The sequence below is a fragment of the Natrix helvetica genome (assembly GCF_964273705.1).
Source record: "Natrix helvetica genome assembly, chromosome: 6".
Lineage (NCBI taxonomy): Eukaryota > Metazoa > Chordata > Lepidosauria > Squamata > Natricidae > Natrix > Natrix helvetica.
This window is the reverse complement of record NC_138553.1, coordinates 16,713,198-16,736,745: the sequence shown is the minus strand read 5'-3', so window position 1 is coordinate 16,736,745 and position 23,548 is coordinate 16,713,198. Positions and strand designations below refer to the sequence as shown.

Here is a 23,548-nt window from a genome sequence, read left to right as displayed (position 1 = left end):
AGGTGCCAAGAAGATCGAATACAAACATGTACCGTAATATGATGCTTAAACATTGATTCATTGTAAGGTATCCGAGTGTGTCTCTAAAATCAGGAATCATTTGTTCAGCACCAGAACAAATTCACGGTATGCTACCCAATAGTTCCAAGAAACTACCAGTAAACTTTAAAAGCTTTATTTTAGCAACGTAAACATATCACATTTTCTTTCTTTATCTCTCTGTCATTCAAATCTCACATATTGTATATCAAAGGCTCTTCTTTGGATTGGCCAAGTGACAACCGGACATGAGAGTGCTATTTGAGATGAACCTTGATGGAGTGGAAAATGGAACCTTGTTTTTTTTTTCTTCCTTCATTCCAGCACTCTTTTTATACATTATGCTGGATTGCTTTAGTTTGATTGCCGGGTTATCTCATACACCAGGGGTGTCCAAACTTGGCAACTTTAAGACTTGTGGACTTCAACTCCCAGAATTCCCCAGCCAGCAGAGCTGGCTGGGGAATTCTGGAAGTTGAAGTCCACAAGTCTTAAAGTTGCCAAGTTTGGACACCCCTGTCATACACCAAATGGTGAGCATTTGGTAGTTGTTCGTTGCACCAAGATATTCTCTCCCATAACCATTCTGTGGCCGAAGGAAATACAAGAATTTTATCAGAAAAAGACTTTCAGAGACTTCTCAATCCATTCCTAACTTGACCTGCAACATTCCAGATCTTGATACACATTCCTCTCCAGTTTAATCACAAAGATCAGAATTGTGCAAACCGTGACATTTTCCTACGATACTCTTGGAAACAAAAGTGGTGTGGTAACCTAGAGGTGGAGCTGTCGCCTCACAATCGGGAAGCTGCGAGTTCGATCCTAGGTAGAGGCAGATATTTCTCTCTCTCTGGGCACAACCGAGAATATATCTGCTGGGGTGGGGGAAACCTCCGCATTGGTGACAGGAAGGGCATCCGGCCAGTAAACACCCCGCTCTATTCAGTTGCCCAGGCTCCACCTCTCAAGGGATTATGGGGTGGTTAAAAGAGGATGATGACTTTTTGGAAGCAAAAGTTGGACTTTGAAGAAGCAGATTTATCTATCATCTATCTATCTATCTATCTATCTATCTATCTATCTATCTATCTATCTATCTATCTATCTATCTATCATCTATCTATCTATCTATTTATTTAGCATATAGTGTAAAGGGCCAAAGAGTTTTACAATATTTACACACTTCTGAACGCTTCTGAGAAATACACTGCAATTACTGAGCGAAAACTATGATACACACAGCTGAACTATAGACACTGCTGGTTCTGCCTAAAGATTCAGATTGTCTGAGGTAGACACTGAATGCTTAAAGAGGTGAGAAGCAAGAGCACCAAAGCCATCTGGTGGATACTAATTGCTGTTTGATTCCTTCACACTTTGAGAAACTGCCTTATGTGTTGCTATCATAATGAAGCCTCCTCCTTTTTCTTCTACTTGTGTTCCTTTATATTGGCCTGGAAGCCATTATTTTAAAGTGTGAATACAGTTCACAGTGTTCAGTGGAAGGACCGTTTTGTAAATAAATTAGCCAAGTATTAATGTCCACCAAAACTGAAATTTATAAAAATCATACTCTTCTTTTTCTCCTGCTCTGTTTTAGTTACCTGACCGCGAGTAACAAGCAGAAATTCTTATATTCCACAAGACCTTTTCTGAAGAGGGCTGCCTTGGTACTTACCTATGTAAGTATTGCTATACATCATCCTCTTACTTCTTTAATGTCTTAGGTGAATTATATTCTATCAGTCCCTGAGTGTGAAGAATCAACTAATTCAGCAGGGCAGTCATAACTCAAAGATGGGCTGATTAGAAACAGGTTAAGATGAAGATATTTTCAGCATCACAAATCTTTTTGATCAACAGAAGCTCAGGTAAATGTCGATGGAGATTCTCCGTCATCCAGGTCATGCTTGTCCCAAAGGTGCTTTTTTCAAGAGGCAACTGGACTTTCTGGTTTTTCTTTGGAGACGTTTCGCTTCTCATCCAAAAAGCTTCTTCAGCTCTGAGTGGGTTCTGGGGAACAGAAGGATTCATACTCCTTGCAGACAGCTGGGTATTTGCATTCTTTTAGCGAGTCGTTAAGGTCACCTGGAGATTTATCTGTGTCATCAGGGTCACCTGAGAGTCATCTGAAGAGGCCATCTATGTCAAAACTGAACAGCCCTCTCTCAACAGAGGGGGTGGGATATGACATTATCTATCTCCAATCTACAACGCAGTCCTTTCAACAGTTCCAAGAAGGCTCCATGCCCATTTGCTGATCCTGATGACAAAGATAAACTTCCAGGTGGCCTTAACAACCTGCTAAAAGGATGCAAAGGACCAGCTGTCGGCAAGGAGTATAAATCCTTCCATTCCCAGCCGGATGGATAGTCAGAGCTGAAGAAGCTTCTTGGATGAGAAGTGAAACATCTTCAAAGAAAAACCAGAAAGCCCAGTTGCCTCTTGAAAAAAGCACCTTTGGGAGAAGCTCAGGTAGAAGTTCCTTTTGCTAACTGACCACAATGCTTAATTGTATTATATCCAAACCTTGTTCCAGTCTAGAAACAGCTCATTAATTCACCCAATAAAACACATGTACATTTATGAATGGTAAACCAGCGTTCAAATTATCCTCCTCCCACCTTATTTTTGTATTTTGGAGATAATAAAGAATCACCATTTCAGTTTGGAATGATAGGTTATTGCTTGATGCATTGGGATGTCCAGTAACAATGAAGTATTGTAACAGATATAGATTTGCTGGCCATGTGCAATTGGGTTTCTCTTTAATAATCCAAGCATTTACTCTTCTTATCTGAAGGTGATCCTACTTATGTATTTTCGCCTATGGATAATGGGAGGTTCCATGCCAGCCTTTTCAGAGCAGGACAATCCAGCTTCATTCTCACCATATCTTCTTACAAGGTATTCAACTGGGGTTTACTTCTTTTTGATATAAACCGAATATAGTCTATGTGCCTTGTTGCCTTTCCCCTCAAAACTGTGTCTAATAAAATGAACCTAGGAGTTCTGTTACTCCTCTGAGTTAAAACCCATTGCCATTAAATTATCTCAATGTAAATATTTCAGGAACTCTCCCAAAGATGACATTTGGAGACTTTCACGTGGGAATACTTCCAGTTCCAAAATGTATCTCGAATGCTTCATAGAATTCATAGATTACCTAGTATATTTTGATAAGGTGTTAAATGTGGTTATCAGCCATCTGCTGCTCCTACTGCAATTATCTTATTTGTTTCATTCCAATTTAGCCTTCAGGAATGGACTGTGTGATCCTCCACGTCACATCATTGGTTGAACAGTCTTTCTTTTGAGGATTCTTGGATGCTTTATATAAAGCAGAGGTTCCCAAATCTTTTTGGCCTGGTGGTTGTTTTAAGAGCATACTCTGAATGTCCTCGGGGATAAGCCCAGTTCCAAAACTTGGATTATTCAGAGTATTGAGTAAGCTTTATAACAGATCTGCAGATCTGAGGTTCGAGGCCATCCAAATATTAATCAGGATTCATCCTGCTTATCTGCCAGATTTTGAAAAGGTCACCTGGGTGCTGTTCCTGCTAAGTGATACACAGTGACGTGCGGTTAGCTTTACGGCTGGTGAGGCTGGTGACGTCATGTTGACTCAGGAAGGAGGGGAATGGGACCACGTCAGCCTCCCTCCTGTGCACGTCCCATTCCCCGCCTTCCTAAGTCAACATGAAGGGGACTGCGGAGCGCGCTCCGTGGGACAGCGGCTCACGCTCTGCGATCCCCTTCATGTTGACTCAGGAGTCAGGAAGGAGGGGAATTCCCCTCCTTCCTGACTCCTGAGTCAACATGAAGGGGACCGCGGAGCGCACTCCGTGGGACCATGGCTCACGCTGCGCAATCCCTCCTCCGCGATCCCTCCAGCCTCCCTCCTGCGCACGTCCCATTCCCCGCCTTCCTAAGTCAACATGAAGGGGACCACGGAGCGCGCTCCGCGGGACCACAGAGCGTGCTCCGCGGGACCACAGAGCGTGCTCCACGGGACCACAGAGCGTGCTCCGCGGGACCGCGCCTCACGCTCCGCGGTCCCCTTCATATTGACTTAGGAAGGCAGGGAATGGGATGTGCGCAGGAGGGAGGCTGAGGCTAGAGGAACCTCCTGCACACGTGGTCCCATTCCCCTCCTTCCTGACTCCTGAGTCAACATGAAGGGGACCACGGAGCGCTCCCATTCCTGACCACGTGTACAGAAGGCTCCTCAGCGACTTTTCCCTTTTCCCTTTCCCCTTTTAAAATTTTTTTCAAGATGAGAGCGGTGCGGCTCTGCCTCCCCTGCCTCCCCTGACCACACGTCCCTGGTGATACAAGACATTTAAGCACCATCAGCTTCAGTGGTTGGATTAATTTTTTTTTCACTACTGGTTCTGTGGGTGTGGCTTGGTGGACATGATAGGGGAAGGATATTGCAAAATTCCCATTCCCTGCCCACCCCACTAACCTGCTTTCCAGCTCCGTTCTCCTGTGCAGGGCAACAAAAGAAGACCCAGCCGATCACTGGAACTCGGGACACAGCGAATAGCTTGGGGGCGGAGCCAGTCAGAGGTGGTATTTGCCAGTTCTCCGAACTACTCAAAATTTCTGCTACTGGTTCAACCGGTCAGAACTGGCTGAATACCACCTCTGATCAGCTTGGATAAATGTTTAATAAGTATGCCTTTTTGCTGTATATTTGTGCGCCACTGTCTCCCCCTCGAATTCAGAGAATAAAAAGCAGAGCTATTTCCCCTTTTCAGAGCAAGTCAGCAATACAGTTAGCTATGATTGCTGCAGTGGGAGGAAACAATAGCATAAACAATCCCCCCCCCCAAATTTGGAACAGCCATTTGTAAACTTAAAAGAGGAAGCAATGTATGCCAAAATACCTAAGAGAATATTGAAATTGGATCTCTAGAGAAGAAACAATACATCCTCGGAGGTTTTTTTCCTGATCTTTTCCTTACCTTTTGGGTTATCACATCAAAACCATGCAGCTGCTGGTTTTGTTAAATACCCGTCAGAATTCCCCTCAAAGTGGTGTTTTAGGAAGTGGTCTTGTTAGGTCCTTGTTTAAATTAGGCGATTTCTTTGGAAGAACAGAGAAATCCCTGTTAAGTGATCATGTTTTAAATTTGCAGTCTGTGAAAATGATCACAGGGAAACCTTTAATGCTGAGAGTACAGTTGAAGTCCCATCTTTGGGAGACAAAAGGCATTGCAATGCAAACCTTCAGTATCCTGAGTTGTTTGACCTGATCTGACCAGGTTTGTCCCTGAGCATGTTTGCAAGAAGCTACAGCAGACAAGCCACCATTCGAGAGAGTGGCCCAGAGAAACAGCTCTTTGTTTCTTGGCAGAAGAGTAAACTCGGAGCCTCTGGAGAAGCAAAAGCCCATTTTCTCAGGGGTCACTTAAGAGGGTAGAGTAGAACAGAACAACATGGCTAAGTTTGTAATCCATTATCCATGTGTTTCGTTTCTTAGATAACCAACAGAATGTTCATTCTACCTAAACACAGGAAGACTGCTGCAATGGCTTTCAGTCAGAATAATAAATTTTTTTTCTTTGCCACTTAACACCAAGAGCTTTTTTCTCAGGAGTGTTCTCATCTTTTGCATAGGCTCTAAATCAACTGTAGCCGATAAAGCACTTTATAATAAGGTTGTAAAGCACCGTGGCTGCAATTGTAACCAGGGTCTGTTATTTATGAGCTTTCTATCTTAGCTGAATTGGTTTATGTCGAGGCATTGCTGTTAGATAACCCAGCTTTCTCTTCCTTTGGTATTGCTGGCATACTTGCCTTGGTCAGATAAATCATTTTCGAAAATTAATCATCATAGCTTCTCCTGTACGTGTATGTAGATGTGGATATATCGGAACTGGTGAATTATTGTACCCTTGTTCTGATAATCTGCATATAGACACACAGGTGGCATGTGTCAGAGCTGTGCCAATCTTTGTAGGAGGGCAGCACAAGCAAGGGTGGGCTTCAAAAATTTTAGCAAGGGGTTCTCTGCCTGGTTGCTGGGTGGGCGTGGCCATGGTGGGCGTGGCCTAGTCGACCTCCTGCACCACGGCCGGGGTGGGGTGGGGGGAGTTTTTGCTTTCCTCGAGCTTCCGGGAGTTCAAAAACGGCATTCCCATGCTCTGGAGGCCCTCTGGACTTCTGTTAGGCCTAGTTTTTACCTTCCCAGAGTCTCTGCATGTGCCCTGCACTTACCTGCATCCAAGAGGGCCGCGTGCGGACTCCTGGGAAGGGTGGGAGGGGAGGGGAGGGGCCAGCCAGTGGGATTTGGGGGGTTCTCCAAACTGCACAGAATCTTAGCTAGAGGTTCTCTCGAACCCCAGCGAACCCCCAACAGCCCACCACTGACAAGTACATACCGGTAGGAGTTGATAGGAAGCCTCTTTTTTCTTTTTTTAATCTTAGACTTCGATTGTTTTATCAATGTATAAAATGCAAAGAAACATAAAAATAGGAAATTAAAGGAAGAAAAAAAGGGGGAAAGAAAATATGAGGGAAGAAAGAAAAAGGCATTGACTTCTGACTCCTTTTAGCACAGTACAAGATAACAATACAGCCTCAACTTTTTACTTTTACACATTAGTACAAAGCTAGCCATTTCTATCTAATTGTCATAACGAAAGTCAACATTTCATTTTTTTTCATTGCACAAAATCCAGAAGTGATATCCAAATTAAAAAAACATAAATATATTCTCCTTTTTAAATAGGACAATCAATTTAAGCATTTCTGCTTGCCGTGGAAATCGTATGTATTTCTATTTGCACTTGGGATCATAATTTCCATTGCTGAGCAAAACAACTGTTAAGCGACTCACACCTGATTTTATGACCTTTTTTTCTTTTGCTACAAGTTGTTAAGCAAATCACACCAGTTGTTAAGTGAACAATATGGCTGTTAAGTGAATCCAGCTTCCCCCATTGACTTTGCTTGTCAAAAGCCAGATAGGAAGGTTGCAAATGGCAATTGCTTGTCCGTGGCTGAGAGCCAAAAATTTAATCATGTGAGGATGGGATGTTGCGATGGTTGTAAGTGCAAGAACTGATGACGAGTCACCTTTTCGGTGCAGCTGTATGACTGGTCGCTAAAAGAATGATCATAAGCCAAGGACTACCTGTAATCTTTATCAGTACATTATTTTTTTGTACAGGTTGTACAGGTTTTTTGTACAGGTTTTTTTGTACAGTACAGGTTTCAGGGTATTTGTTCAAAGGCTCTTTATCATCTGATTCTGCATTACTCAGCAGTTTAAAAAAACCACCCATTTAAATACATAAATGCATTCCGCATTGTTGAATAGATATACCTCCAAAATATATATTTTAGAAGTATTGGGGTAATGTTTTCCAAACCAATAAAGACAGCCCAGTTCGAGACCCAAGCTCTGCACAATGGGGTGAGGTCCCGTTCCTGCCCCAGCTTACTGTCTGCCTAGCAGTTCGAAAACATGTGTTGGAAGAAATGTCTATGTGGGTTCAGTTCCAAGTGGGAAGAAAGACACTGGAAACACGGTGACTGCTTGGAGAGATGGTTTAATGCTGGACAGGACCAAATGGCTTTTTTTTGGCCCTGGGCAAAGAAAAAGCACATGGGTAAGAGAGAGAGAGAGATTTACATCCTCTTGGGCCCCACCTTGCAGCTTCCTGTTCCTGTACAGGAAATGTATCCCATTGGCTGCCAGGTGGGCGGGGGTCTTAGCTAACCTTGTAGGCTGTCTGTGTCCCAGGCTTGGTTGCGCCTTGCTGGGTGATGTAATCTTCCCAGGAACCATGTGGTGAGATGGGTAGAGGACTAATTCTATCATGTCCTGAGGCCATGTCTTAATCCCATCACCCTGGAGCTGAAGTGGGATGGGCAGGGAGCTGCAGGAAGTTGCTATGTATTTTAAAAACATGTTTCTCCTTTTCTCATCCAGGGAAACATAATATTCTGCCTTTTTAATATTTACTAGAATATTTCGTTCTTCTAGGAGAGGGGTGGGTGCTAACTGCTAACTTCCTACACTTGCAAATGTAAATAGATTAATAGGTACCACTTCTGTGGGAATGTAACAGCATTCCATACACTTTTGCTGTATAGATGTGGTTGCCACGTGACCATGGAAGTGTCTTTGGACAATGCTGGCTCCCTCAATCAAAAAATGGAGATGAGCATCGTGCCCTAGAGTCAGACACATCAGTCAGTCAGAAACCTTTACCTTTTTACAAATAGAAAAGAGCAAAAAAAAAAAAAAAAGCATCTCTGGAATATGTAATCCAACAGTGAAATTTCTCAACTATCTGTAGCTCATCCTAGGAAAATAATAGCTTAAATCTTTCTTCTATATTATTCTCTCTATAGCAATTAGTTTCTTGTGTTTCTTGCCAGAGGCAGATGGGAGTATACAGATTTGATATTCATATTCATAGATGTGTTTGCTATTTTTCATATCCAATTATAGCCCTGTATCCTTAGTAGACCTCGGTTTATTGTGTTTTTTTCCCCCTAGGTTGTTTATATCAGTGATACTAAATGCGTTAGCTGTGGAGATATGCTTTTAAGTCTTCAATGTGTTTTATAAAGCAATGGAAGAGCCACTAATGAAAGCCTCATGAAATAATTCTTAGGATCTTGATTTTTCTGGCTCTAAGTTTAATACCCCTTTGTTGTAGGCAGTCTTAGATTTTGATCCACCGCAATTAAAATGGGAAGGTAGTTCACAAATGGAATCCATGAGTTTTCCAACTGGCTTGCAGTGAATCACTAGGAGCTTTCTTTGGTTCCTACTGTGATGTTTGGCAAATCAATTCTAAACTGTTCAAATTTAACGAGAACTTTCATTATTTGGCAAAAAGTAATGTAACCAAGAGATTTCCTGTTGTGATGAGCTGAGATGTGAACCAGACATTTATCAGCAGCGTGTGTGATGAATGTTTTGGAATCTGGGAAATAAGTCAGTCAACAGAAGTTGACAGATGGTATGAGAAGAATTTAAGAGGTCCCAAAACCCAACAAAACAATGAAAAGCCATTGAGATGATATCCATATTTTTCATGTTTTGGTTAAGTATAGTTTCCGAGAAGATGTCTAAAGTATTGAACAAATCTAATATCCCTTTTCACAAACAATGGGAAGAGGAGATATTCTGGGTATCACATTTTTATGTTTATATGACAAATATATAAGAAGGTTTGCAGAATCTATACAGTTGCTGGCTTCACACAATGTAGTGCATTGTGTTGTCTCAACTATATTTAAAGGTTTTAATCACTTTCTCTGGTTTCTTCGTTCCTGTAAGGATTCTCATATCTTGCTGGGGTTTAACATTGTAATCTTCGCTTCCTCTTCAGTTTTCACGTACTGTATTACCAGACCATATAAAATTGGTTTTTTAATAGAAAACATAAGTAGCCTAGCTAGTCCACAAGAAAAACAATCCAATGTTTATGTGTTCTGGCACCATTTCCAATGCTCAATGGGAAGAGGAAACCCAAGGAAGGCCTGGGTTGCTAAATAACTCAAGATACACACGTATTATGATGAATTGGGCACTCTCACTACTGTCTGTCCTTCCTGAATGGGACAAGAGGTTCCCTGTGTAAATATACAGTTTTTATTGCTTAAAATTGCTTTGTATTGTATTGTAATTGTGGTATCTATTGTTTATTATTTCTCTGAGATCTCCCCTGTGGTGATTCTTACCCTCAGATTGACAGATTAACAAACTTGGAAGGGATCTTATAGGTCCGTGATGGAGAACCTATGGCGTGCATGCCAAAGGTGGCATGCAAGAGCCCTCTCTGTGGGCACGCAGGCAATCGCCAGCTGCTCTTCTGGTTTTCGGCCCCCAAAATTGCCATAAACAGCCAAAAAACAGGCATGAGCACACCGGCCAGCTAGTCTTCAGGTTTCCAGTGCTCCGGCACCCACGAAGACCAGCTGGCTGGTGTGCATGCGCATGCCGGAAACCCAAGGCCCAGCTGGCAGGTGCGCGCATGCCTGGTTTTTGGCTGTTTATGGCCGTTTTGGGGGCCGAAACCAAAGGATCAGCTGGCATGTGCACTAGCCAGCTGGTCTTTTGGTTTCCGGCACTCCGGGGTGCGCTCATGCACACATTTTCCGGTTTGGGCACTCAGTGCCGAAAAGGTTCACCCTCCCTGTTATACGTCATCTACTCCAACCGCCCACTGCCAGCTAATATTTTTATAAAAGTTAAATATTTGAAGACCTCTGTATTCCTTAAGTTTTAAACTTAGGGAAAGATAATATATGAGTAATACTTTTTCACACTTTCTTTATGTGTGGATCAGTGGTGGGTTGCAGGTGGTACGCCCCAGTACAGGCATACCGGATCCTGCCCAGGGCACCGGGTACCATTCCGGTACAATGCTCCGGCTGGCACACCTGCCCGCCCGCACTCCTTACCTGTGCTTTCAGCTTTTGACACTTCTGTGCACGCGCACGGCGCATACAGCGCCTGCGCGACGCTCCGCTGAGCAGCTGGAGCATCGCGGAGGCTTGAGGAAGCGTCATTTGATGCTAAAACTCATGTGTGTGCTGCGTGCATAGTGCGCGCATGCATGTAGGTGACACGTGGGGCCGTTCCAACTGTACCAGTTGGAACAGAATCCAGAACCCACCGCTGGTGTGCATGCTCTGTATTTTCTCCAAGTTCAACATGATGTAGATCTACACAGTATGCTAAGCTGTGACGTGCTTGACTTAGCGGAATTTGTGAACACAGCCGTTGGGACTGATTCAGGAATCCACGATTAACATGAACTCAGCCAGTATGTGCTGAGAACTTGAACATTAGGGCCACACAGTCTTTGGATTCACTCTCCTAAAAATGCTTCGGAACATGCAGGATCCTAAATATACAGTTAGTCCTCAATTTGTGACCATTCATTTAGCAACCATTCAAAGTTAAGACATCGCTGAAAACAATGGCTTATGACTGGTCCTAGAAATTACCGTATTTTTCAGAGTATAAGAGTAAAAGAGCGTGGAAATGTTGGTGCATCATACACCATATACAGCCATTTTTGGCCTCCTGAAGCCCCACCCCCGCATCCGATTTTTGCACTCTGCAGGCTTCAGCAGGGCCTGGGGAAGGCAAAAATGCCCCTGTGTTTGTGAATAACAGCCCATTTTCTGCCTGTTTTTTGCAAAAACGGGGGCATTTTCGCCCTTCCTCAGCCCTGCTGAAGCCTGCAGAGTTCTCCTGGGGGCTGGAGGAAGGCAAAAACTTTTTTTCTTACTTACCTCTACGAAATCTTGGTGCGTCTTATACACCGGTGCGTCTTATAGTCCGAAAAATACACTAATCATTTCAGTGTCCCAACAGTCATTCAATTGCTATTTGGGTTCTTGGTAACCAGAATGTATTTATGATGATTACAGCATCCCGGGATCATAGGATTGTCGTTTGCGACTTTTCCATTGACAAGCAAAGATAATTGGTGGTGGAGAGCTGGATTCACTTAATGACTGTGTGATTTGCTTAACGACTGCAGCAAAGCGATCATGAAGTCTCGTGTGGCTCACTTAATAACTGCTTTGCCTATTGATAGAAGTTCTGGCCCAATTGTAGTTGAGGATTACCTGCAGAGTACCTCTGCAACATTTTAAAGCATTTGTGTGTCGTCGTCCCCTCCCCATTTCCAGAACAGGCAGTGCATACTTGGAATCAGCTTTTGGGGGTTGAATCTGAAACATTACATAGTCCTATTGAACTGGCTGTTTCTTCCGCTGAAGAAACATGCAGATAGTTTTAATTTTGTGTTTCTTTTTGCAGGTTTCTTACTTATTCCTACCTCCTGGCCTTCAACGCCTGGCTTCTACTGGCCCCGATTACGCTGTGCTACGACTGGCAGGTTGGGAGTATTCCTCTGGTGGAATCAATCTGGGATCTGAGGAATTTTGCTACCCTCATCCTGGCCTTCGTAATGCTTCTCCTTTGTCTACATTGTTTCATGGCGTTTAAGGTAAATAAGTTTTTCTCCACACTTAAAGTTTACCTTTGTATTCCAAACACATGTATTATGTTCTTTCTGTGGAAGATGTTGGTTAGACAGACCCTTAGACAGACCATGCTGGTTCACACTGCCTTAGCATACTGTATGAGTATAAACACTACATTTTATAAGCCATGATTTATAACTTATTGGTTTGCCTAAATAATTGTAGATTATTCAAGAAATCTCAATAAATTAGTGGGAAGGAATAACCAACCAGTTCTTTTTTGTTTGTTTGTTTAATTTAAGGATAGGAATAGGAATTTGAATGCAAACACATTTAATTTTATGTTAATTCCTCCTCCAAAATTTGGCAGCTGAATTATGGTGATGTGACTTGGAGTCATGGAGATTTGCTAGGGTGAAAATGATAGTGCATGTTTATTTATCCATTTAAGTGAACTTTGGCAGAACCCAACTCCATCCTGATGCTGGGTGGCCTACTATGTAAAAATAGTGTAAACACAACCAATACATAGAAATTCAGCAATAGAAATAAACAAACTAGCAACCCAGATAACTAACATCAGTATTAATCCACTCACATACTCAAAGGAACTGAATAATACCTTTCTTCTTTGAAATACATTTGTTGGAATAGCTTTGATAGAAGTTGATTGCATCAGTTTTTAATACATCCATAAAATAGGACCCCGTGGATGTGATATTTCTGCAAAATCAATTTCAATTTTTCCTGGACTTCTAGCTGTTGGGTATCAGGGAGAATATGTTAGAATTTTGCTTGACAAGACCATTTTTATTTATGGTTGTGCCTAGGATCCTTCTTGATTACTTAAACCACTGCAATTTTAATAGAAAACTGGCAAAAAAAATCATTTTGCTCTTCCTTAGGATCCCTCCATAACCAAATTTGACAGGAGTATAAAAAGAGAGGAATGAGTGGGTTAAAAAAAGAAGTAAGCGTAGTGTATTAGGATGTGCCCAAGGCTTTTTAACTTATCATAATGGAAGACTTGGACTTTCTTACCATATTTTTCGGAGTATAAGATGCACCTTTTTCTCCTCAAAAAAGAGGGTGAAAATCTGGGTGCATCTTATACACGGAATACAGCATTTTTGGCCTCCCGAAACCCTGCCCCCTTTGCAAAAATGGCCATGCATAGCCTTTAGGAGGCTTCCAGAGTGCTCCTGGGAGCTGGGGAGGGCAAAAATGAGTGAAAAATGGGCCATTTTTTGCTTGTTTTTGTCCCTCCAGTCTCCAGGAGCACTCTATAAGCCTCCTAAAGGCTATGCATGCCCTTTTTTTTTTAACAACAAACGGCTCATTTTTTAGTCGTTTTTGCCCCCCCCCCCCGCCCCAGGAGCACTCTACAAGCCTCCTAAAGGCTATGGATGCCCTTTTTTTGTCAAAAAGGGTCCATTTTCGCAAAAAAAATGGCTGTTTTTTGGAGGTCTGCAGAGTACAAAAACGTTTTTTAAAAATGTGCCTCTTCAAATTCTTGGTGCGTCTTATACTCTGAAAAATATGGTAGTTTCATCTATTCTGATGGGTTTTTTCCCTAAAATATCTTTAAACTCTTCAATCTTAACCCTTTTCCTTGTAACCTTAAACTTACTTGCTTAGAAATTACAAAGCAAGTACTCACTGAATGTTTTCCATTGTTAGAAAAAGAATGTTATTTAGAAAACAGCTGACAATTTAGCCTACACACTGAGTGCAAACACACTCGGAATCTAGTGTTGGCAATGAAACTTGGAAGATGAGCTGTGTGTAAATTCAATCATGAGTACTTTATAATGCTCTAGAGACTTGGATTACACAAAGTAACACAAATAGCAGTTCAAAATATTATGAGACTTTATTATAAAGACAAAGGAGTTGCTTGTTCTTAGACATAAAGCAAAATGCTCAGGTGGCTTTTGCTATCTTCTGTGTGGGAGAGTGGGTTGTGTTTCTAAAGTATTTTATATTTTGCTCCATAAACTGCTATGTTGCCTTAAGCGCCAGTTGGAGAGGTGCCCATATAAATCAAATAAGGAACAATAACATTTTGCTTTTTTTTAAAGGGGGCAAATCTATATACAGTATGTCTTTTTACAAAACTGTATTTCACTGAATTAGTGTCATTCGTTCTATGACAGATTTACAGATTCAAACTTCCCCTTCTCCATTAAAAATAAGAATTCAATCAAATTTAACCTGCTACTGTGCCTGCATCTCCGCAAGGCCTATAGAGTAGGAGGTGTAGTTAGAAGTATAATATAATGCTTTATTTGAACTGTACGTTTGAATTTTGATCAACCATTGTTCAAACACAACGGAAGCTCTAATTAAGCACAATAGGCTTTCTGAATCGTATTTTGCCATTTTTCCAAGTTGGAGACAAAAAGATATGGTTTGACTGACAAGTCAGCGACTGCAATTACACATACAGATTGAAGCGTAAATCACAGTTAACTGGTTCTCGCAATGCATTAAGTTAGAAATGCTGTTTTACAAGCATAGCAGCTGGATTCACGCATAGAGTTATACCAAGGGCGGGCTTCAAAAATGTTAGCAAGAGGTTCTCTGCCCAGTTGCTGGGTGGGTGTGGCCATGGTGGGCATGGCCTAGTTGGCCTCTTGCACTATGGCGGGGGGTTGTCCTCCCTGGCCTCCGGAGGCTTTCATTGAGCCTCTGGGAGGGCAAAAACGGGCCCATTTCCGCCCTTCCCGAACTTCTGGTTGGCCTGTTTTTCACCCTCCCTGAGCTTCTGCGTGCGCCTTGCACTTACCTGCATCCAAAATGGACCCCGTGGGGACTCCTGGGAGGGGTGGGTGGGGTGGGGCCAGCCAGGAGTGGGATTTGGGGGTTCTCCGAACTAAACAGAATCTTAGCTAGAGGTTTTCCCGAACCCCTGCGAACCCCTAGCAGCCAACCCCTGGCACTATACCAAAATCAAGACAATCCCATTATCCCTTGGTGCAAAGATGCATCTCAGTTTGATGATATTATCCATTCAGTCGTGTCTGACTCTTGGTGATACTATGGGCCAAGTCTTTCCACATCTTCCAGTCTTGCACTGCTGCTTTGGGTTTTTCTATGCATTGGCTGGTGTCAGCTTTGATGGTGTCCAGCCATGGTATTCTTTGACAGCCTGGTTTCCTTTTATTGCTAACTTTTCCCCACATAATTGCTTCCCCTAGTGAGCATCCCAGTTTAGTCAGAGTAATTTCATACCTGTAAAGAATTCATGGTTAGGCACTGTTCTGCTATAGCTCTACTCCAGTTAGGTGAAATTAATCATGCAAACTATCCTTATATTTTAAAGAACATCCAGATTTAGTGCTACAAAGAACCAATTTTAAGAGTTTGTGCAACAATTAAATATTTCCTAAGCTGTACACATGAGAGGTTGTTTTCACACATACTTCAGCTCTGCAAAGGTGGCACAACACTCCATCTGGGATAAATGAATCCCATAATGCTTGGGGGCATATCATGTTTATGAATTGAGAGAACATTCATGGTATGAAGTTGGGGGTCTTAGATTGGCTATGTCTGATGAAACAAACAAAATGTTGAAGAGTTATGGTATTTATGTAGTTACTTACCAAGCACATCTATATTATATTAAAGTAACCAAAATATATTTACAATCCCTAAGACTTGTCACAACTTTTGAGCATCCCTAGTGTTTTTGAAATTGAAAGTTGAAAATTTTGACATGCCCTAGGAATAACCAATAAGATGCATGAATTAGAATCCAGTTGCTGGAACAAACTCTCTTTATAGCAGTATTTCTCAGTCTTTGCGACTTTAAGACGCGTGGACTTCAACTCCCAGAATTCCTCAACCAATGCATGCTGGCTAGGGAGTTCTGGGAGTCGAAGCCCATACTTCTTAAAGCTGCAGAGGTTGAGAAACACTGCTCTACAGAAATAACTCTACCATTATTTCTCGTGTCTCAAGAATGCACTGGTTCTTTCTCTTTTCTTAAGAATTTACATTCAGAGTAGATGTTTCGTTGAGCATTAGATGGGCCGAAGCATTGCATGGAACAGCCTGCTTCTATGATTCCCATTACAGAAAAATCATCTGGGTAGCTGTGGTGTCGCTGCCGAATTTTCATTTGTGTGAAGTGGTTTTGTCATGTATTAAAGTGAGTAAAGGAAAAGCAGGAGTAGGACTCGGGAATAACGAATGGAACCATTCATACAATTAAACTGACAAATTGAAAATGTACAGAAAGTTATTCCAGAGAGTATTCAGCGTGGATGATTACAGCTGGGTAATTGCTGAACCAGATGCATAACTCTGCACGGAGCCGTTCGGTCCCTGCTCTTAACTTGTCAGTGCAGTTGTATGAATTTCTCTTAAATCAGATGGGACTGATTCAAGGCATCAGTCTTCCTGTATTTCTCATTCCATTGGTGCCAGGCAGGGCTTTTCTCACAAGAAAACTTAGGTATGGAATCCTTTTACAACGAGGGAGAGAAGGGGATAAATCTTCTCTTCCTACTTATGCCAGTTGCATTTTTCTGATTCAGAATGGGACAACTCACCACGGGCAACTCGCTGCAGGAGAATCCGTAGCAGGACAATTTGTAGGGTTAATTGATTAATCAGTAGTTGGCAAACCACTTTGATTAAATCAGTCAAAATCCACATTCCTTCCTCTCTTAATCCTTTGGCTCCTAATCTCTTTTGCTTACAAGAAAGGCACAATGGAAAGACATCACATTCCATGCAGCAAAATATTAACTAAGTAGAGAGTCAGGTATCTATATCATGAAGTGATCATGAAGTGTCCATGAGGTGTCCATGAGGAAAGCATGCATCTGTAAACCAATCAATAGTTGCCAAGTGTATTTTCTGTCCAATGAGCTTTTTGCTATTCTGAGAAGTTTGACAATAAAAGGGAGCCCCAAACAATGTTCTGGGTGGGTGCCCTTCAGGGTGCCTTCCATCGGGGGGCCTTCCCAGCACAACCTTACTCCTGTCTGCGTCTGCTTTTCTACGTCACCAACAACAATTCAACAAATGCAAAAGTTAAGTTAATTTCAATGGAACTATGGCCAATAATAGCAATATAAAGAAGGTCAATCCAGAGATAGAAAAGTTACTATAATTTCGATGAGAACGTGGTCACCAATAATAATAAAAGTAACTGAATGAAGGAATGAATGCAGCGTTGAATTGTTCCTCAGTGACTTGGCCATGGAGAGTTGGCCATTGTTGACTTGCCCTAGATCAGTGTTACCGAACCTTTTTGGCACCGAGTGCCTAAACTGGAGTGTGTGTGTGTGTGTGTGTCCGTGTATTGTATACTGGAAGAACAGCTGCTCGGCATGCATGCACATGCCAGGAAGATGATCTTCTGGTTTCTAGTGCCAGTTTTTCCGGTTTCTGACATGCATGCGCGCACAAAGAGCAGCTGGGTGGTGCACATGCACACCAGGCAGCTGCTTTTCCAGTTTCCAGAGTTCCCATGCACGTGAAAACCAGGTGTGCCAGAACCGGAAGAGCAATGGCTTGCGTGCCTGGAAAAATGGCTCTGTGTGCACTTCCGGCATGCGTGCCATAGATTCGCTATCACCGCCCTAGATGCTTTCCGATTAGCTCTCCAGAATCAGCTCCCATTTGAGAGAATGAGAAAGTCCATGTGTTTTGTTTAGTTGTCTGAACTGGTTGGGAACACGGAACATTTTTTGAGGGTGAAGGTATGATTGCCATCAAGCCATTGAAAGGCTGTTGTCACGCAGCATTCTAAATCATAATGCGATTCGATTGGTTTTAGATTATTATGTCTTATGAACGGCAACTTATTCAATGCGCCACGTCTAAAGCAAACCATGGTTGAACTCAGAAATGCGCAACAGCAGGCCGCCTCTAATCTGAAAGCGTGATTTTTTTTAGAGATCCCCAGATTCAAGTGTGACTGTGGTCCATGATAATTGGTAGATTTCTTGCCATTTTGAAGAGAGAAGGGCCAGAAAACAATGGCATAAAGTACATTTAAAAATAAATGTTCTTAATCTCTGGTAGTTAGGAAGAAAAAACAGAAGTAATTTACAACATACAGTGTAAGGACTACAGCAGCCATTCTGTATGACAAACAGGGAGAAGACTGACAGGTGGCATCCATGAACTAACTAGCAGTCAGAAGACATAATGGAAACTCCTTAGTTTCACAACATGTGGACAGACTTAATCATACTTTCAGCTGGGAAACTTGTGACCATCCTAGATCAAGCAAGCCCCCAAATGCTTGGGAATTCTTGAAAGCTTAGCACTCTGACAAATCAGCCATCAATGGGCACATAGACATAAATAATATCTACATAGCATTCAAAAGATATAATCAACAAGCCAAAAAGGGGGAAAGGGCAAAACATCCTTGCATTAGCAATCAACCTCGGAGGAGCATAGTTTAACACCAAGATTAATATCAGACCAACAATCAAGAAGTAAACAATACAGGAACTACCAAATAAGCTAACAGTACCACCAACGTATCACCAAACCCATTCCTACTGACACTGACAGGGCAAGCCACTAGAATATAAAATGAGAGCAAACCTCACTCCCTACAAGCACTGATGATCCTACCTAGTTGGGTAATGAAACATCTGCAAGAAAACTGTGCTCTGAGAGCAGAAAGGACCTCCCATATAGAACATGTCTACTGGATTGATTCCTTTGGGCCCAGATTGTTGGGGGCAATATGCTGAACTCTGTAAACTGCTTAGAGAGGACTGTAAAGCACTGTGAAGCGGTATATAAGTCTATTGCTATTGTTATTTCTTTCCTATCAAAAGGCTTGAATGTGATAATCATTTCTTGTTCACTGGTAATTTGGATAATTGCATTGTTGGAAAGGGTCCACGGTGTTGAATAAAAGACATTTGAATTATGAAGATGGGTGGCTTCATTTCATGGCTGAACATTTCTGCATTTATGTAGATTAGTTATTCTCTCTCTCTCTGTTCTGACCTAGACTTCCCCAGCAGCATGATAAACCCCTTTTATTTAATTTACAGTGAATTCCTTTCCAGCAAAGTCTTTTCTCTCCCACAGTCTTTCAAGATAGTCCACAATTACTGACCTGTATTAGACTTGGAGAGTTGCCAGGCCGATACCTTTCAGACACTGCAAGAATGCAGGAATGAACTAATTGTCTCCTGCAAACACCCCTCCCCTTTCGCTCCTCTTTTATTCCCCATGGGAGGGGCCATTCACCGTCCACCTGTGGCCTTACTCCCAAGTTGATTCTCATTCCTTAGCTGTTCCCTTTGACTGGCAACTCTGCACTTGCGCACATTGGGAACAGGCTCCAGCTGTTTGTCTGTCTCACTGATGTCTGACTCCAAAGGCAGCTGATAACTGTCTGATGGCCCTGGCCCCATCTCTGCCTCCAGCGCAGAGGCCTCGTCAGAGCCTTCCCCAGACTCCAGGACTGGCCCATGTTCCTCCCCAACCTCCTCACTGTCCAAATCTGCTGCCAGCTCTGCAGCACAACACTCTCTTTCCCTCCCTCCCTTCTCCACCTCTAATTTTCTGCCTCTCCTTTTGTTTTTCTTATGCTGTTCTTGAAACAGACTTGGACCGTTTAACTAGTAGAGAGGAAGCCTAGAAGGGAAGAACAGTTTTCCACTATTATTGCTTTGCTTGTTTCAGGAAATTATGATGCTTCTGTTCTGTATCGCCTTTGTTCTTTTTGAAGTTTCTTTTCTCATAATGAGGGAAACATACCGTTCATTTCCTCGCAGCCAGCGTAGGCATCCTAATTGAGCTATTCTCCGAAGTTCCATTCCTTCTTTTAGATGGGTCACAATTCTTGAGAATACTGTACATAACTTCTTACCAACTCATTAGAAGCAAAGAGAACAAGAACAAGTTTTTTTTTAAAAAAAAATTCCCTGCTTTGATTTTCAAACACTGTTAAATTAGATTAACAAGTTAAGGCTAATATGTAAAATAATTAGAATATTTTGCATAATAATTGTTAATTAATTCCATACCTGCTACTTAACCATTAAGTTGACAGATTCTAGTGCAAACCTCTTATCTTGTGCCTTCGGAAACAAGCTTCCAAGAAATGAGTATCAATTGCGACCTAAGTTCAGATGATGTACAGGTAGTCCTTATTCAGTGACCATTCAAAGTTACAATGACATTGAAAAAAGACTTATGACCGGTTCTCACACTTATGGCCAATGCAGCATCCCCATGGCCACGTGATCCGAATTAAGGCACATGTACTTATGACAGCTGCAGTGTCCTGGGGAGATGTGATCACCATTTGTGACCTTCCCAGCTTACTTCTGACAAGCAAAGTCAAAGGGGGGAAGCCAGATTCGCTTAACGACCACACAATTCACTTAACAACTGTAGCACTTTGCTTAATAAACATGGCAAAAAGGTTGTAAAAAGGGATGCCATTCACTTAACGACTGACTTGCTTAGGAACAGACATTTCGGGCTCAATTGTGTTCATAGGTTGAGGACTACCTTTATAGGTAGTCCTCGACTTGCGACCCCAATTGAGCCCAACATTTCTGTTGTTAAATGAGACATTTGTTAAATGAGTTTTGCCCCATTTTACGACCTTTCTTGCAACATATGTTAAGTGCGTCACTGCAGTTGATCAGTTAAGTGAATCTGGCTTCCCCATTGATTTTGCTTGTCAAAAGGTTGCAAAAGGGGATTATAGGACCTTGGGACACGTCAATGATCATAACTATGAACCAGTTGCCAAGCATCTGAATTTTGATCACAGGATCATGGGGCTGCTACAATGGTTGTAAGTGTGAAAAATGGTCGTAAGTCCCTTTTTCTCCCCTTTCAGCCTTGCAACTCATGAGATTCAGCCAATCATTATTTCAGCTTTTTCCAATTTGGAATGTTGCAGATATGTTGAGACAGTAGCTCTCATGTTTCTCAGTCAAAGACTGTTCTGGCTATGTCAGGGGTGTCAAACTCCCGGGCCCGATTCGCCACATGCTGGCCACGCCCATGCCCGGTTCAGCGAAGGGAAAAAAAGTCCCCAATATGTCACATGCTGGCCACGCCCATGCCCGGTTCAGCGAAGGGAAAAAAAGTCCCCAATATGTCATGTGAAGCCACGCCCACGCCCGGTTCAATGAAGGGAAAAAAAGTCCTCAATATGTCACGTGAAGCCACGCCCACGCCCGGTTCAGCGAAGGGAAAAAAAGTCCCCAATATGTCACATGCTGGCCACGCCCATGCCCGGTTCAGCGAAGGGAAAAAAAGTCCCCAATATGTCACGTGAAGCCACACCCACGCCTGGTTCAACGAAGGGAAAAAAAAGTCCTCAATATGTCACGTGAAGCCACGCCCATGCCCGGTTCAGCGAAGGGAAAAAAAGTCCCCAATATGTCACATGCTGGCCACGCCCATGCCCGGTTCAGCAAAGGGAAAAAAAGTCCCCAATATGTCACGTGAAGCCACACCCACGCCTGGTTCAGCGAAGGGAAAAAAAGTCCCCAATATGTCACGTGAAGCCACCATGACAACCTGAGTTTGACACCCCTTGGCTATGTATTTTGAAAATTGCATACCTGGCTTACTTGGAGAATACTTGCTTAGAAAATATTTTAGTGCCTTAGCATAACAGAGGTCAGTTTCATTTAAGGCGACGGGCTCAATATTGAACAATTGTATGCAAAATTGTCTCTTCTTAAAAACCTCCAGTGTTGGGAGCACCCACAATTTCTGCAGGCAACTCGTTCCATTGATGAATTGTTCTAACTGTCGTGCTAACACTTGATCTTGATTCTGTCCGTCTGGGATAGATCATCTTGAAAGTCTCTTCCCTCCCTTGCTTTACTCTCCTTTGCAGTAAATTTTGTTTATTAGACTGTTGCTCTTCATCCTCTCTCCAAAACATCAACCCTACATGCCGTTACATGAAAGACAAAAGTCTTTTTTCATGGCCCTCCTTCATACAATTAGATTGCAAGCCCTCATTAGTTTTAACTGATGAAAAATTCTGCTTCATGTAACTCTTCTAAGAACTCTCAAAACAAAGGGAGAGTGAGAATTAAATCATGGGCTATGATTTAATTAGAAATCCTGAACTATGTGCAAGGAGTTGTTCTTATTTGGCAAAAATGGGGATATACTGGCAGAAGAAAGAGGGAAAATATCTTCTGTAGACCCTCATTGATTAATTATTATACTTGGGTCAACTCTTCTGCAGATGTAATGCAGAGTTAGTGAATTGGAGCTTAAGCTCCACAAAGTTTGTGGGTTGCGCAGTTGCACAAACCATGGTCTGGGACCTCCACCAGTGGTGGGATTCAATTTTTTTTACTGCCGGTTCTGTGGGTGTGGCTTGTTGGGCATGGCATGGTGGGTGTGGCTTGATGGGCGTGGCAGGGAAGGATACTGCAAAATCCTCATTCCCTCCCCACCCCACCAACCTGCTTTCCAGTTCTGTGTAGGGCAACAAAAGAAGACCCAGCCAAACAGCTGGGACTCCGGAGGCAGCAAATAGATCAAGGGCAGGAGCAGCTAGAGGTGGTACTTGTCGGTTCTCTGAACTACTCAAAATTTCCGCTACCGGTTCTCCAGAGCCTGTCAGAACTGGCTGAATGCCACCTCTGGCCTCCACTCCAGTCAAATTGTTCTTATCTGGAGGCATCAAATTTAGCACTCAAGTCAGAAGCACCGAGGTGCATCCAAGTTGAAAGGATTATCCGATGACTGCACCTTTGCCCTGGGGATGTCCAGTTGGGGGCTCCTTTCATGTCTCCGGCAGGAGCTGGAGAGAAGGATGAGAGCTCATCCCTGCCCCACGGCAGCTCTCGGGTCTCAAACATGAGTTTGCTAACCTCCTGCTTAGCGTTCCAACTGTTTGAACCACATTCCCGATGCATCAAATGAGCTGGCTGCATTTGTGTAGCTTCCGTCCAGAAGTAGGTTGCACTTTTTTTTTCATTTTGTGTGGAAATTATTTCATTTTTCATATGAAATCATTTTCATAAAAGATCCATTTTGAATGCTTATTCAAAGTCCCTTCCTTAAGTGTGTTTGATTTGCTGCTAAGGTTGGTGTTTAGGGTTTTGTGTAATGCTGCTATTGCATTAGTATTTCCTAAGGAAGGGAAATATAGTAAATCAAAACTCTCTTGTTGGTGAAAAGGATATTGCTGTTTAAACTATGTGTTTGATCTGTTTAATTGCCTTAAAAGAGAACAGGAAATGCTTAGATAATCTTTTGCCATTGTTTATTGCAACTGGAGAAGATGCAAGTCTTTACTATTGTGTGTCTTTAGATGGAGTAACAAACCCACAAGATTAGATTCAAACAGTTTTCCCCTCCATTATGCTTTCTGCCTTTAATCAGCATTATTTCATATTCCTGCTTATGTACAACTTCCATTCCATCATTTTCCTTTATCTTCTTATGTAGGTTCAAATTAAAAATAAATAAATAAAATAAAATGGTTAGGAAAAAAGACTGTCTCTTCAGTGTGTTATCTCAATAAGGCTATTATGTCATCATTCACATT

General features: G+C 42.4%; 1 protein-coding gene across 2 annotated transcripts in view; it reads left to right on the top strand.

Annotated features, from left to right (window-relative positions):
- TMTC1 (transmembrane O-mannosyltransferase targeting cadherins 1) overlaps positions 1–23,548 on the top strand; it is a 186,416-nt gene that overhangs the window by 69,843 nt on the left and 93,025 nt on the right. For both annotated transcript variants that reach the window (XM_081958734.1, XM_081958733.1), the window contains exons 6-8: positions 1,643–1,724; positions 2,846–2,949; positions 11,849–12,038. In XM_081958734.1, coding sequence (XP_081814860.1) covers positions 1,643–1,724; positions 2,846–2,949; positions 11,849–12,038 — 376 coding nt within the window. The remainder of the gene's footprint in view (positions 1–1,642; positions 1,725–2,845; positions 2,950–11,848; positions 12,039–23,548) is intronic.